The 16,649-nt window shown below is 41.4% G+C and overlaps 1 protein-coding gene across 1 annotated transcript in view; it reads right to left on the reverse strand.

Annotated features, from left to right (window-relative positions):
- SECISBP2L (SECIS binding protein 2 like) overlaps nucleotides 1-16,649 on the reverse strand; it is a 40,675-nt gene that overhangs the window by 1,289 nt on the left and 22,737 nt on the right. The window contains exons 13-17 of the mRNA XM_081170008.1: nucleotides 15,101-15,227; nucleotides 14,181-14,343; nucleotides 11,847-12,067; nucleotides 10,483-10,637; nucleotides 848-1,064 (exon numbers count right to left, since the gene is read on the reverse strand). Of these exons, the coding sequence (XP_081026134.1) occupies nucleotides 848-1,064; nucleotides 10,483-10,637; nucleotides 11,847-12,067; nucleotides 14,181-14,343; nucleotides 15,101-15,227 (883 nt within the window). The remainder of the gene's footprint in view (nucleotides 1-847; nucleotides 1,065-10,482; nucleotides 10,638-11,846; nucleotides 12,068-14,180; nucleotides 14,344-15,100; nucleotides 15,228-16,649) is intronic.

Consider the following 16,649-nt stretch of genomic DNA (forward strand, 5'->3'; position numbering starts at 1 on the left):
GAGAGAGAGAGAGAAATGAAAAAGCCATTCTAACTAGTGTTCCAGTGAACAGAACTGTGTCTGGAAGTTCCCAGGTTTGATCCTCGTATCTGCTGGAAGGACTGGAAGAGAATCCTGCTGGAAATCCCAACAAACTGCTGCCAGTCAGTGTGGACAATACTGAGTTGGAGGGACCAATTATCTGATTCAATATAAGGCAGATTCCTATGTTCCTAATTTTATTTAAACCCAGGTGGGTTTTACCACTCGATTCGATGCATTTTGCTCGCGACAACTAGTAAGGAGCTTCTGCAAGAAGAACATATGTTCCGGCAAAGAGTTGAGGCCTATTTCACAGGGCTGCATTACTTTGGAGTAAGGGGTTTTTCTTTTCAGTCAGTCACATCAAACAAACTTACATTTACAGGAATATCCACATCTATGGCTGGGTTGAGTGTAGAGACCATCTAATTTATCATCCTGCTTGCAAGGTGTCATCCCGCACATGTTGATTCACTTCCACATCAAAAAATAAAACCCCTACACACAAATCTTGTCATCCAAACCAGTGTGCCGCAAGAAGAGTGGAGGAGCAAATCAAGCATCTCACACCAGAAGGCAACTCCTGTTTAGTCAGACAATCCAGGTGCCTCAATTCGGAGTGTGAGGCTACAAAAAACGAGGCAAAAACCCCCCAAAGCCACTAGCCAATCTGCCACAGGGGCAGAAAACCCCCCAAAATTTGCTTCATGATCATAAAATAAGCAGATCATCAACATTAAAGGAAGGGGAAAAGGAAAGAAGTTGACAGCTAACTCACTCTCAGTACGATTCTGCTACATAAGCATTGTTTTGAAAATGCACTCACCGTACTCTTTCTCATTCACTTCTGAAATGGGCTCTGAAATAACACTGCAGAATGAAATTGCACTTGCTGCAGAAGGATTCCGAGAATGCCCCATGTGGTGGGGCACCTTCTTAATGTTCTTCAAGGCCTCTTCCTGCTCCTGCTCCATTGCTGCAACCATGTCCCGATAGGCTTTCCTAGCCTCCTCTGTCAGTGACACCAATTTGTTGAAGAGGTTCTAAAAGACAAAGACCCCAAGCAAGAGATAAAGGCTACCCCAAGAGACCACCCTGTTATCTGCTTCTCTTTATTGGAAGGTCCCCTGCTTTCAAGGCAGGACACTCTAGTGTCGCAAGTTGTCTTGAAACAAGGCATTGCATTATAATACAGGTGCCTAAGGAATCTGAGGAGAGAAACCAATGAGCCTCTCATTCTGTGACCCAAAGACTGCACCATGGTAGTTCAGAAGGAGATAGTTGAAACAGTAGTAACCTTACCTACTGATAGCCTCAAGGTTATAGATCCACAGGGAAAGAACGGCACACTGGCTAGAGGCATAGACAATGGTCTTTGAGGGATGTTTGAGGAATCTGATTTCTCAGAATGCTGATACAAACAGACACTAATATGTGGAATGGAACAGAATTATAGTCTGGATTTTGCTCTTTTGTATCCCAAGATTTGGGTTTGTCAGTCACCCAAAATGTAATAAAATGCATTACAAATGTAATTTAGAATTAAGTGGGGGGTATTCAGGTAAGGTTTACTCAGAGTACAACCAATGAAATTAATGGACCTAAACTTAGGTCAGGTTCATTAATTTAAATGGGTCTACTCTGAGTAAACTTTAGCTGAATACCATCCATATTTAGACATGCATATGCTGAGATAAACTAAGTTTACACACTCTCTCTCAAATTGCAGCTTAATGCAGAAACAGAATGGCGTACCGACCTCCCCGCTGCACCAAGGATTCCCTGCCCGAGCTGCTTCAGGTCGTGGTGGATATGCTCCTGGAGACACCTAGCTTGGTTGTCCTGGGAGATTTTAACATCCATGCCGACACGACCCTACAAGGGGCCGCTCGGGACTTCGTGGAAAACATGGCCTCCATGGGGCTGTCCCTGAATAAGTTTGGCCCAACTCATAGCCACGGACATGCCTTAGACTTGGTGTTTACCTCTACGGATGTTGGTGATCTGACACTAACTAAAAGCGAAACAAAATAAGTGCCATGGTCGGATCACTTCCTGGTGCAACTGGACTTCTCCGCGACCCTTCCCCTCTCACTTGTGGGGTGCCTCAGGGTTCCGTCTTCTCCCCCATGCTTTTTAATATCTATATGAAGCCGCTGGGAGAGATCATCAGGGGGTTTGGGCTGGGTGTTCATCAGTATGCAGATGACACCCAGCTCTACCTCTCCTTTAAATCAGAACCAGTGAAGGCGGTGAAGGTCCTGTGTGAGTGCCTGGAGGCGGTTGGAGGATGGATGGTGGCTAACAGATTGAGGTTGAATCCTGACAAGACGGAAGTACCGTTTTTGGGGGACAGGGCGCGGGCGGGTGTGGGGGATTCCCTGGTCCTGAATGGGGTAACTGTGCCCCTGAAGGACCAGGTACGCAGCCTGGGAGTCATTTTGGATGCACAGTTGTGCATGGAGGCACAGGTTAATTCTGTGTCCAGGGCAGCTGTCTACTAGCTCCACCTGGTACGCAGGCTAAGACCCTACCTGCCCGCGAACTGTCTCACCAGAGTGGTGCATGCTCTGGTTATGTCCCGCTTGGACTACTGCAATGCGCTCTACATGGGGCTACCTTTGAAGGTGACCCAGAAACTACATCTAATCCAGAATGCGGCAGCTAGAGTAGTGACTGGGAGTGGCCGCCGGGACCATATAACACCGGTCCTGAGAGATCTGCATTGGCTCCCAGTACGTTTCCGAGAACAATTCAATGTGTTGGTGCTGACCTTTAAAGCCCTAAATGGCCTCAGTCCTGTATACCTGAAGGAGCGTCTCCACCCCCATCGTTCAGCCCGGACACTGAGATCCAGTGCCGAGGGCCTTCTGGCAGTTCCCTCATTGTGAGAAGTAAGGTTACAGGGAATCAGGCAGAGGGCCTTCTTGGTAGTGGCACCTCCCCTGTGGAACATCCTCCCAGTAGATGTCAAGGCAATAAACAACTATTTTACTTTTAAAAGACAACTGAAGGCAGCCATCTTTAGGGAAGTTTTTAATGTCTAATGCTGTATTGTTTTTAATATTCAGTTGGAAGCCACCCAGAGTGGCTGGGGAAACCCAGCCAGATGGGCGGGGTATAAATAAATAAATAAATAAATAAATAAATAAATAATTTTTATTTTTATTTTTATTTTTATTATTAAATTACCATGGACTGGAATTCATCCCTAGATCCTAGCCACCTAAGGGTATCACTTGGCTGAAGAAATTCATTATAGTGATAGCAAAAAAGCATTCTAGTTCTGCACCAGCTAAAATTCTACATGCCAACTAAAACTAGGCATGGCAATAAAATGTAGATCAAATAAGATCCCTTGATTACATCTGAATTATAAAGGCTAGTTTGAAAATGGGGGGGGGGGGCAGGGGTATGCGTGTTCCACTGCATGGTGTAGCTTAGTGCAAAATGGAAGCATCATTTTACTTAACAGAGCACTCCCTAGTGACTATGACACTTACGTTTTGTAAAAACATTGTGAGCCACTTTCCTTAATATTTAATGAAGATGAGATTTCTGGCTCTCACTCCAATTTCTCTTCCAATTAAGAGAAAAAAAGACACACATTTAATATCGGATATGGCCCATATTCACGTGTCAAAAATGGGTAAGTGCTTTTAGTGTATTTTTAGCCCGCTGCTTTTCCAAGCTCATTTCCTGTCATTCTTTGAAATTCTGTGAAGGAACCAATCAGATTTCTGCAAGAGTGCTCATTTGAAAGCAGGAGCCTGACACTACTCTCATGATAAAAAAAATCCTTCCTGTAGCACCTTAAAGACCAACTAAGTTAGTTCTTGGTATAAGCTTTCGTGTGCATGCACACTTCTTCAGATACACTGAAGAAGTTGGTCTTTAAGGTGCTACAGGAAGGATTTTTTTTATTTTGACTATGGCAGACCAACACGGCTACCTATCTGTAACTACTCTCATGGTTCTTGTGTATCGCATTTGATGGGCAGGCAGTCCTCTTCACGTTTTGGGACGCAGGGACGTGTGCGAAGAGGAGGATTTGGTCTGGGTTACTTCAAAGATGTGGAGAACGCAACACATACAAAGCTCAGTAATGGGGTATGTGGCACAGGTCAGGCACCATTATGAATACAGTGGTACCTCGGGTTAAGTACTTAATTCGTTCCGGAGGTCCGTTCTTAACCTGAAACTGTTCTTAACCTGAAGCACCACTTTAGCTAATGGGGCCTCCTGCTGCCGCCGAAACACGATTTCTGTTTTTTTTTTTTAATAAATTTTTATTGGTTTTACAGCATTTTTTAAAAAGAACAAACAAACACAAAACAAAACAAACATACAAAATACTTTCAAAGATATTTTCATAAACCTCTTTTCTTGGACTTCCCCATACCCCCCCTCTCTGCATCCCAGTGTCCATATTTGAACTAGCAACTCCCAGTTGTTACTTTCTAATCTCTGTCATCTTAGTCCTCCTTTATTATCTAACCTTGTATCCCTGTATCCTGTTACTTCTAGCAACCACAACATTTTAACATTCATTGAGTTTGTAGTAGTCCTTAAGATAGCTCTTAAATTTTTTCCATTCTTCTTCCACCATCTCTTTACGTTGGTCACGGATTCTGCCTGTCATCTCAGCCAGTGTCATATAGTCCATCACTTTCATCTGCCATTCTTCCAGAGTAGGTAAATCTTGTGTCTTCCAATACTTTGCGATGAGTATTCTTGCTGCTGTTGTGGCATACATAAAGAAATTTCTATCTTTCTTTGTCACCAATTGGCCGACAATGCCCAAGAGAAAGGCCTCTGGTTTTTTGGGAAATGTACATTTAAGTACCTTTTTCATTTCATTATAGATCATTTCCCAGAAGGCCTTTATCTTCGGGCATGTCCACCAAAGGTGGTAAAAAGTACCTTCAGTCTCTTTACATTTCCAACATTTATTATCGGGCAAATGATAGATTTTTGCCAGCTTGACTGGGGTCATGTACCACCTGTATACCATTTTCATAATGTTTTCCTTTAAGGCATTACATGCCGTAAATTTGATACCGGTGTTCCATAACCATTCCCAGTCATCTGACATAATGTTGTGTCCAACATCCTGCGCCCACTTAATCATAGCAGATTTAACTGTTTCATCCTGTGTGTTCCATTTCAACAGCAAGTTATACATTCTAGATAAATTCTTAGTATTGGGTTCTAGCAATTCGGTCTCTAGTTTTGATTTCTCCACTTGGAAACCGATTTTCCTATCCTGTTTAAAAATTTCCATTATTTGGCGATATTGAAACCAATTTTCTACTTTGTGCTTCAATTTCTCCTGACTTTGTAGTTTAACCTTGTCTCCATCCTGTTCTAAAATTTCCCAATACTTCGGCCATCCGACCTCCATATTGAGTTTCTTCACTGCTTTAGCCTCCGCTGGTGACACCCATCTAGGGGTTTTATTTTCCAATAAGTCTTTGTATCTTATCCAGACATTAAATAATGCTTTTCTAACAATGTGATTTTTAAAGGTACTGTTAACCTTGTCATACCAAAGATATGCATGCCAACCAAAAGCATTATTGAAGCCTTCCAGATCCAAGATGTCTGTATTCTCGAGGAGCATCCATTCTTTCAGCCAGCAAAACGCTGCTGCCTCATAGTACAATTTTAGGTCCGGCAGGGCAAAACCCCCTCTTTCTTTAGCGTCAGTCAGTATTTTGAATTTAATTCGGGGCTTTTTGCCCTGCCAGACAAATTTCGAAATGTCTTTGTGCCACCTCTTAAAACATTCCATCTTATCAAGAATCTGCAAGGTCTGAAACAAAAATAACATTCTAGGCAATACATTCATTTTAATTACTGCAATTCGGCCTAACATTGACAGTTTCAGATTTGACCATATTTCTAGATCTTTTTTAATCTCTGACCAACATTTTTCATAATTGTCCTTATACAAATTAACATTCTTAGGTGTTAAATAAACCCCTAGGTATTTGACTTTCTTAACCACTGTCAAACCTGTTTCCTCCTGAAACTTCTCCTTTTCCATATCTGTTAGGTTTTTCCCTAAGACTTTAGTTTTTTGCTTATTCAACTTAAATCCAGCCACCTGGCCAAATTGTTGAATTATTTCTAAAACCCTTTTCGTACTAGTGTTTGGCTCTTGCAAAGTCAATACTAGGTCATCTGCATACGCTCTTAACTTGTAGTGTTTAGCTCCGACCTGCACACCTTTGACCTGCTGGTCATTTCTTATCATATTCAGCAACACCTCCAGAACCGAAATGAAAAGTAATGGGGAAATTGGGCACCCCTGCCGAGTTCCTTTTTCTATCTTAAGTTCCTCAATCACAACATTATTTACAATCAGCTTAGCTTTTTGTTCGGAATATATTGCAGCCATACCATTCTCAAAACCCTGGCCTACCCCCATCCCATGAAGATTCTTCCTCATAAAACTCCAAGAGATATTATCAAAGGCTTTCTCCGCGTCCACAAAGATCAATACTGCTTTAGTGTTTATATTCACCTCCAGCTTTTCCAAAATGTCTATTACATTCCTTACATTGTCCGCTAGGTGTCTTTTAGGGAGAAAGCCTGCTTGGTCTTTATGAATCTTCTCCATCAAAACTCTTTTAAATCTTTTTGCCAAAATGTCTGCAAAAATTTTGTAATCCACATTAAGGAGTGATATCGGGCGGTAGTTCTTGAGTTGGGTCTTTTCAGTCTCTGACTTTGGTATGAGTGAGATATATGCCTCTTTCCACGATTCAGGTGCCCTTTTTCCTTCAAGGATCTCATTACAAACTTCTCTTAATGGTTGAATCAACCATTCCTTCAACGATTTGTAGTATCTAGAAGTCAGTCCATCTGGTCCCGGAGATTTGCCCAATTGCATATTCTGAATGGCAGCCTCTACCTCTTGTTCTGAGATTCTCTGGTTCAAGTCCATCTTACTTTGCTGAGAGATATTTTGTAATCCATATCTTCCAAGGAATTTGTCTATATCTTCTTCATTTTGCGGGCCTTGGGTGTAAAGTTTTTTGAAGTAACTTAGAAAGCAATTTCTAATTTCATTAGGTTTAGATATACTCTTTCCATCAACCTCTAGGCTTGTAACTGTATTTAGTTTCTGCCTTTTCTTCAATTGCCATGCCAAAAGTTTACCGCATTTATTTGCTGATTCAAAAGTCTTTTGTTTCATTTGCTTTATCTTCCATTCAATCTCTTGGTTCATCAGTTCCATATATTGAGTTTGATATAACTTAATCTCTCTTAAAATGTCCTGAGACTTTGGTTTTGTTCTTAATTTCCTCTCTCCTTCCTTTATCATTTCCAAGATCTTCTCTTTTTTCTCATTTTGTTTTTTCCTCTTTATTGAATTTTGTTGAATCAAAAATCCTCTCATAACAGCTTTACTTGCGTCCCAGATCACTCTTTTCTCCACGTCAGTCCTCAAATTTATTTCAAAATAGTCTTTTAAGGTCTTTTGGGCCTTCGTGAGAATCTCCTTATCTCGAAAGAGGGTGTCATTCATTCTCCATCTAAATTGACCGGTTATTGTGAGTTTCATCTCCATCTTCACGGCGTTATGGTCGGAGCAAGTTTTTGGGCAGATTTCCACTTTCTTAATCTTTGGAGCCAATCCACTAGTAACCCAGATTTGGTCAATTCTGGTCCAGGTCATCATTGCTTGGGAGAAGAAGGTTCCCTCTCTCTCCAGAGGGTTCCTTGTTCTCCAAATGTCTATCAAGTCCATGTTTTCTGTCATTTCGAAAAAAGTCTTGGGGAGTCTCCCTTCTTTAGTGACTGTTAGTCTTTGTGCCTTGTCCATATTAGTGGAGACCACGCCATTCATGTCTCCCATGATTATCATATTATAATCCAGATAGTCCGTCAGAGTTTCATGAAGTCCCTTAAAGAAGTCAGATTTGCCTTCATTTGGTGCATAAATTCCAACAACTAAAAGTTTTTCTCCTTGTACTTGTATCTCCACAGCCAGATATCTCCCTTGTTCATCTTTAAATATCATTTTTGGAGCCCATTTCTCCTTCACATATATTACCACTCCCCTCTTCTTAACTTTGTCTGATGAAACAAATTCTTGTCCTAACCTTTTATTTGTGAGTAATCTCCTGTGGGCTCTAGTTATGTGAGTTTCTTGTAAACATATCAAATCCAATTGTTCTCTGTTCAAAATATGAAATACTTGTCTTCTCTTCAAAGGCCCATTCAGTCCATTACAATTCCAACTAAGGAATTGCAGAGCCATCTTGTTATTTTCTTAAGGCTCCTCCAACAGCTCCAAGTTGTTGCTCTTCTTCTGACGGTGGTGGTTTTTGTCCAAACGAGAGATTCAGGATATCCAGTGCTCTCCTCTGTTCTGCAAGTACGTCCACAGTCCCCTTCTGTAGGTCCTCCTGATATCTTGCCAGAAATTTGTCTTTATCTTGAATTGTCTTTATTTTCACTTTCTTTGCCTTGTAGTCGAATGACAGTCCTTGTGGGAATTCCCACCTGAAGCGGATCTGATTTTTCTTTAACAAAAGCACCAAATCCTTGTAGAAGTTTCTTAAGTCCAAGATATATTTTGGTATGTCTTTAAAGATCTGTACTGCTGAATTTCCAATTTGGAGGGCTTTTCCAAAGTGTAGTCCTAAAATTTTATCTCTTTCCTCCTTAGATCTGAGTGTGATCAAACAATCTCTTGGTGTCTTTCTATCTTGCTTTTTGCCGAGTCTAAAGGCAGTTGTGATTTTAAAATCGTCTTCCTCCAAGTCCCAGCAATCCGCAAACTCCCGTGTCAAATATTCCACAAGGTTGTCACTTTCATTCTCCGGAATCAGTCTTAATTTTAAGTTTCTCTCTTTCCTCTGTAACTCCCACAAGGCCAAGGTTGCATCATGCTCATAGACCTTCTTGGCAAGTGGCTCTAATTTCTCCTGCGTCTCTCCAGCTGTGGCTTTGGCCTCTTCGGCAATTTGACGCGTGGTGGCATTTTCCTCGACCAATTTATTTATAGATTCTGTATTCTGGTTTAATCTTGTTGATATTTCTGTTAATTTTTGTGTGTTCTCTGAAGTCTGTTTTGTCAAAGACTCCAGAGTCTGGTTTATCTTAAGCAAAGCTTCTGTCACAGCTTCCATAGAAACGGCTGCTCCTTTGTCCTGTCCTGTTGTTCCAGCTAGTCCGGCTGTTACGCCTAAGATCGAACCTCTTCTCTTTGCTTGTTGCAGCTGCAGCTGTTGCTGTTGTTGTTGCTTGGTCTTGGCTCTTGTAGTTATCTCTTCTTGTGGCCCACTCATGTCAAGGTCAATTCCCACGGGATTTATTCTCCCTTGGAAAATTCCACTGTCTTAGGCCGTGCTGGACTTCACTTTATCCTCTAGAGGGAGCAAATCAAAATGGCCATAGAAGGAAATTTCAAAGTACATGAACAAAGGAGACCATCCAAGATGTAGAAAGAAAGGAGATTAACCCAGTCAAAATCAATGTTACTAAAGTCTTATAGCTTCCAATTGCCACAGTTGCCCAGTATACTGTTTATACTGTTTCTTCTTAAAATGTACAAAAGTCAGGCACTGTGGAAACTTTGTATCAAGGTGTCACTTCACAGGGAAAAGTCAGCTCAATGTACTAAGAAGGCAGACCGTTTCAGACTTTCAAGTAGATGAGATAGCAGAGGTTTTTTCCTTCAAATAAGTCATGCAGTTAATGGTCAAATTCGCCTCCCCTCTGCCCTGCTTGCTAGAGGGGAGATCAAAGGTTTAAATGTCCGGTTTAGCTGATCAAAGGATGAATTTAAACGGATGCAGGTTTAGAGCTCCGTTGCTTTCACTTTCATGCGGTCGGGGGGAGGCAGACTTCCTTTGTTTAAATCTCCCCCGTTTTTAGCCCAATTTTTAAAATTAAGAAAAGTCCCAGTTATTTTTCAGTTCTTACTCACGGGGAATTAGTCCGAATTTCTTTTCAGGAAGGAATCGGCGCTCTCCGCTTATGGCGACGCGGCTTCACTTCGCAGGCTGGGTAGCGACTCTCAGCACCGCGCTCACTCCCGATGTCGATCCGTAGCCTTTAAAAAGGCTCTTTCACGGTACCGGGGGGCGCAAAGGTGCCCACCGAGTCTCCTTGTTCTCAGGCTTCAGCGCCTGGGATTTTAGGGGTCCCCCGCTTGCCGTAGCGGGTAAGACCCGAACTTGCGAAGCAGTCCTTCTCCGGAGCTCGGAGGTAGGACCGCCATTAAGCGCTGGCACCGACCGGAAGTCCCGAAACACGATTTCTGTTCTCATCCTGAAGGAAAGTTCTTAACCTGAAGCACTATTTCTAGGTTAGCGGAGTCTGTAACCTGAAGTGTATGTAACCTGAAGCGCATGTAACCCAAGGTACCACTGTAATCTTAGGAACTCAGTGAAACAGAAAGAATTCACACCATAGTGACAGAGTTGATTTATATGCTCTTACCTCAGCACCTGAATAATTGAAGATTCCGACCACACTAACAGGAACTAGCTTGTTCACACAGCGACCAAGAGCTTTACGACCCAGGGCAAAGACAAAGGGGATTTCTTGTTCCCGTGCCATGGCTATTACGTTGTACAGAGCTTCATCCAGTCCACCTTGGTACATGCCGGGAGAAAAACAGAAGATTAAAATGTGAAGAACTTCCTCATAACTAGTTTAAAGTCTGCTAACTTTACATCAATAATCAAATGCTTAAGTCCAACTACACATTTCCAACCAATGAAAACTATCAATGCAGCACAGGATGAGGAACTATTAAAACCTTTCACACATTCTGTATTTTAGGCAAAGAGCTAAGATTTAAGAGCATACCAAAAAAATCCACAAAATGTGGATGTCACAAAAACCTGCAGCACACAGGCACATGAGTCAGGAAGTTGGTACTGGCTGCAGCTCAAAATTCAGTCATATAATTAAATATAATTTGCCAGTTTTAAGATGCTACATACGTAAGGATAAAATGATGGCTAAATTGCTACTTTAAGCCAACTTATTTTTATCAGTAAGACAAGGTTCTAAAGAAAAAGTCTAAAGGCCTTAGACAGGAAGTTCAGTTAAAATATAAAGCCCTTGTTAGGAAAATGCCAAGCCAAATCGCAAATGAGCAGATGTGTGGGCTTCCACAGAGATCATGACTGCTGTGCCGCACTGAACTTATACTGGCTTAACGTATTGTCTGAACCAGGCCTGTGGTTCAGTGCTCCCAGAAAATCCACAAGCTGTAAGCCAAAAGACCAACTTTGGTTACAGCTTGCGGTTTTGTCTGGAGTGTGCTAAACCATGAGCCTAAGTTCAAACAACATGCTAAGACAGACTATGCCTTAGTGCAGCAGCAGAACAACAACTGGAGGAGAGAAGCAAAGCAGCCATGATCTCCTCTCTGGAGGCCCACACATGTACTTATTTGTGCTAAGCCAGTTTTGGCTTCACGCTATGTGTGAGCCAGCTTGCAATCCCTCCTCCTATGCAAGTAGAAAAAGCATAAAGTGTGTGCATGTCATAACATCCGCTCATGTCTTCTCCCCACAACCCCTGCCCCATCGGCAGGCTCTGCGCCACACAAAATCATTCTGCGTTCCTCTGCAGTGGCTTCTCAAGGGGTGAAAAGGAGCTGCAGGAGGAAAGGGAGACAGAAAAGCCCCAGCGTGCACATGGTACTCTGCACACAGCTCTTTGAAAGCCCCTCAGTGCCCTGCAGAATAAAAAACAGCATAGGCAAAAAGAAAAAAATGATTCCGTGTTGAAGTAGAGAACCAGACCAAAGCTGTAGGAGAAGGTGGTCCACCAGAGATAATCATTAATACCTTTTGACTGGATTTTCTCACAGTTTGGAGAAATGATTACACACTTGATCTTGTTTAACTTCATGTGTTTGGTAACCTCGCGTAAACCCATCACTAGCCTCCTCTTTGCTTTTGCTCTCATGGGGTCCTTTTGGTAAATTCGTTCTTGGAAGCTGACAAGCTCTTGTAACAGGAGGGTCACACACTCATCTATTTCTTTGCTTAGAACTTGATTACAGTACCTGTAAAGTCAGAAGGGATACAATAAGACAAAGCTCAAGAAGGCCAAACTGCTTTCACTATCTTTTCCTCAAGGTTTTTTTTACACTTTTCTGAAGTCCTTTAGCTCATCCCTTTATATGAGTGAAGAGCTCATGTTAAAATACCCAGGTACTTTAATCTGCTAAGTAGCCCAAAGCTATATATTTATTTTATTTTGATTACTGCATGTATAACACACCTATCTTTCAATGAGCTTATGGTGGTGTACATGGTTCTCCCCTTCATCATTTTCTTTTCTTTCACCAACCGTGTGAGGTAGGCTAGGCCGAGAGATCATGCCTGGCTCAGGGAGCTTCATGAAGAAATCCAGATTTGAACCCTGGTCTTCCACTTAAAGATCACTTTAAAGCCTTTCTATCTGCACTGCAAGTAGCAGGGATTTTTTCAGCTGGAAAAAGCTCAACAGCTTTGGGTGGGTGCTCCCCTTAAAAACCTCAGCAAGTTCCACCACCTCTTTTTTTATGGAAAAAAAGCCCTGGCAAGTAGTATATCTCTGTGTTACTTAAGCTCCAATCACAGCTTATGAATGTTTAAAAAGCAATTTCAAGCCACCACATTCGCTCCTTGGTCAGCCTCGTATTTGTCACCTGGTAGCCACAGGAAATAAGGAACTGCAAGCAAGTTAATGATGACCAAGCACTCCATTTCTCCTTTTGACTCCACACAAAGATAGAGAGGAGAAAGAAATGAGCCACCAGCAGGGTAATAAAGTATTTTGGAGGTTAGTATCTTCCTTGGGGTTATTTACAAGGCTGCCCTGAATGCAGGCCTTCCATACTTTTTCCACGTCACTTGAAAATTGTTTTGCTCATTTTGTTTCTCAGTGGCAAGATGACTTCAGCATCTGGAAACATGTACAAATGTAATTTACAAGTGTTGTGTGAAAGGGCAAAATATCACAGGAATCCAGGAATAGTTGGTGAGCCAATTGGACCCTCTTCTTCACTGATAGAGCTCTGGTCTCTGTTACCTGTGCTAGGTAATTTGTAATATTACATATAACTGCACTATTCAGAAGCTGCAGCTGATGCAAATTCCTGCTGCGTATTTGCTTGGCTATGGAGAATGAATACCTCTTATCTTAAGCACAACTGCCTAGGCTAATTGTTTCCAAGCCCAAATTATTGTGCTGGTTTTAAAGCCATTATCAGAGCAGGACCTTCATACTTTAGAGAGGGCTTTATATCAGAAGGACAGACTACACCGTATGCCCCATACTTTTCTAAGGTGAGGTTAGGGAAGATGCTGGAAAGGGAATTTTCTTCCACACAAGATCTGCCTGGCCACTGTACTTTTGGCTGCTGAAGCATTCCTTTTTAAAAGAGTTTTTCATTGAATATATTTAGGTTTATCTTGATATTTCATGGCATATTTGCCATCTTTAATATTTATGTCTACAACTTTGTGTAATTTTAGAATCATTGTTTTTATTTTGTCAGTTATTCCGAATTTCAAACTAGCAGAGAATGTGGCACAGAAGTTTCCGATACAAGCCTCCTAAACTAAAAGATCTCCCAAAAAATCTACCCTAAAATCATTTAGAGAACCAAATATTGGTATCCAGAATACCAAAACCTAGTATCACTGAAAGTGACCCCAGGCACAAGCGAAAGGTAAAGCAAAGACACATGGTTTGTCAACAAGGGGTAATTTACAAAATCCTCTCTCATCAGGAATGGCTAAGAATACCCATTTTGTCTTCTCTTCCAGTTATGACTTGACTAAGCTATCTAAATATATCTGGGCTGCAGATACCTTCTCTCCTGTCTATGATACACTATGCATAGCATAGCTGGAATTTATTTAAGTGCAACTGTTATGCTTTGCAGCATTTGGTCCATTATAAACTAAACTCTGTGGGGTAGCTCAGTTGGTACAGCATGAGGCTCTTACTCTCAAGGTCATGGGTTTGAGCCCCACACTGGGCAAAAAGATTCCTGCATTCCACGGAGCTGGACCAGATGAACCTCATGATCCCTTCCAACTCTACAATTCTATTATTCTACTTACATTGTAATGCACATTTTATTGGACAAGCGATGCAGAAGGTTAGTTTTTAAAAACAGCTCTTACTCTCGGAATCTCTTGCTATGAATCTTCGTGATGGTTGAAGAAGCCATTGGGCTACCTATTCCTGAACTGGCAGGTGAGCCTTGGGATACTGGAGTCATGCAGTAAGGAGAATTTTGGCTTGCCGGAGAGAGTGAGGTGTCACTCGGCACACTCAAGCCGGTTTCTGGAACAGGTAAATAATAAAGTCAAAAACAGCACCTGTGTGGATCACTGGAACATATCATTCCTTCACGCCACCATGACACTTTCAAAAGAACCCAACACCGTAAACCAGACTAGCCAATAGTATGATCTGACAGATCCAGCTTTTGTGCGTCAAAACAATGGTGCACTGACACCATGTGGTTGCTGTGCTAGTTTTTTTGTTTTGTTTTCAGTTGGGGGAAAAAATATTAAACTACAGCTAGCAAATTTTTAAAACTTATAGGCTGAGATGTTGAGGCTGCCAAGTCATGGACTATGTTACTGTAGAGCAGGCTTCCTCAACCTCAACCCTCTAGATGTTTCTGGCCTACAACTCCCATGATCCCTAGCTAGTAGGACCAGTGGTCAGGGATGATGGGAATTGTAGTCTCAAAAAATATCTGGAGGGCCGAGGTTGAGGAAGCCTGCTGTAGAGGCTCTTCAGCTGCCTATCCACAGACTCCTACTGCTCTTGAAAGGCTAAAATAGCTTCTGGAGTGACATTTTTTTTACAATTTAGATTAAAAACATGCACAAAGCTTTGGACCCTTCTGGTCCAAATTCCTAAGTAAAACAATACTTGCCATAGGCAAGACACAGAGGTCCTGATTTAGTAACTCTACTTAACATTACAAACAAACAAAATGTTCAAGGGCACACACATGCACACAGGGAATACTGTAAAGCATATTACTGTATCTAGACAGATATTTCAGTTCAATCTTTAGAGTTCTGACCTTCTTGAGATGCTACGTCTTCTGACTGATTTGGAGTCAGATTCACCTCTTGTTCTTCATCAGCTCCCAGAAGGGTATGATCTACAGATAAGCGTCCCTTTTTTTCTTCTCTTTCTTTCAAGATAATCTGGGTGGGGTGGAGAGACAGTTTAGGATAATGTGAGCAATGCTAATTTCTTCTACAAATTAATAAGCTTGCTGCTTTGTAGAAAAAGGGATAGTAAATTTAATGTGGACCTTTTGTTCGTAAGTGCAAGTCATTTTTCAGAAGTGGGTGGATGTTCTGAACAATGAAGGGACAGCAGGAAAAAATGTATTTTTTATAAACACCATGAGAAAGGAAAATTGCCCGTGTCAAAAGAAAATTAGGAAACAATGTAAAAGTTGGGAATATATTATAATATACAATACGTTACTAAGATTAGTATCATATACATAATCAAATATTCTAAAACAAAATAGTTCTTAAAAGATTAACCACATTATTTATAAAATTATATCCTTATTGCAAACCAGAGAATAATAAATCTAACTGCCAATATTTAGGGCAAATAGTGATTTCAATTGACAGATGATTTTAAATCTTGCTGTCTTCCTCAGTGGCACATACAATCTTTTATTTCAAGAACATGATACTTGATGATTGCAAATTTGAATTTCCTTCTCTCTGGAGCAGCTAATCCATTAGTTGTCATTTGTATGTATGTGCAATAGTAAACTTAGTCTCCTCACAACTGTATTATTTTGTTTCATACTGGGTAGGATCTGAGAGATGGGGGAGAAAAAATCTTGTTGTACAAGCTAGACGCCACCCCATCATTCAAAGCTAGTTTGGAGGCTCAATGGACCCCCAGAACAGTGTGGAACAGGGCCCTGGAGGTTGTAGCAAGACTTTCTGCTAACATAGGACATCACTGGATCCAAGCCCTTGTTATGCCTGACTTTTGCATGCTTTCTTTTTAAGAAAAAAACACAGCGACATATGAAAGTAACTCAGAATTGAAAAACACTTTTCTCCCTGCAAAATCCTTTGCTCACACACCTGCAAATAAAACCATGCAACAATAATCAAGTACAGTGGTACCTCCGGTTGTGAATGGGATCCATTCCGGAGGTCCGGCCAAATCCCAAAGTTTTCGCAACTAGAGAGACCACTTCTGTGCATGCGCGCACAGCGGTAGAACGCTTCTACGCATGCGCAAGCAGCGAAACACTTCTGGGTTTGCTGCTTTCACAACCTGAAGTTTACGTTACCCTAGGGTAACTTAACCCAAGATTCCACTATATTTAAATTGATATGGCTATTATTTAGAAGTGGTGCAAAATAGTATTTATGATTAACCGATTCAACCATCTCAACAAACTCAACGTACCTGGGACATGGCAAAAATCTTTGAAAAAGGAGGGGCTAGTTTCTAGGATCACAAAATAAGTATAAAGGAAAGCCATTTAGGCTGTATTGTTCATTAAATGCATGTTGTCCCTTTTATAGGCCATACCCTACACAGTTAACAACAGGATAGTGATTACCAGCTTTATGCTCTCTGGT

The sequence above is a fragment of the Podarcis bocagei genome, assembly GCF_964188305.1.
Source record: "Podarcis bocagei genome assembly, chromosome: 14".
In the NCBI taxonomy this organism is placed as follows: Eukaryota; Metazoa; Chordata; class Lepidosauria; order Squamata; family Lacertidae; genus Podarcis; species Podarcis bocagei.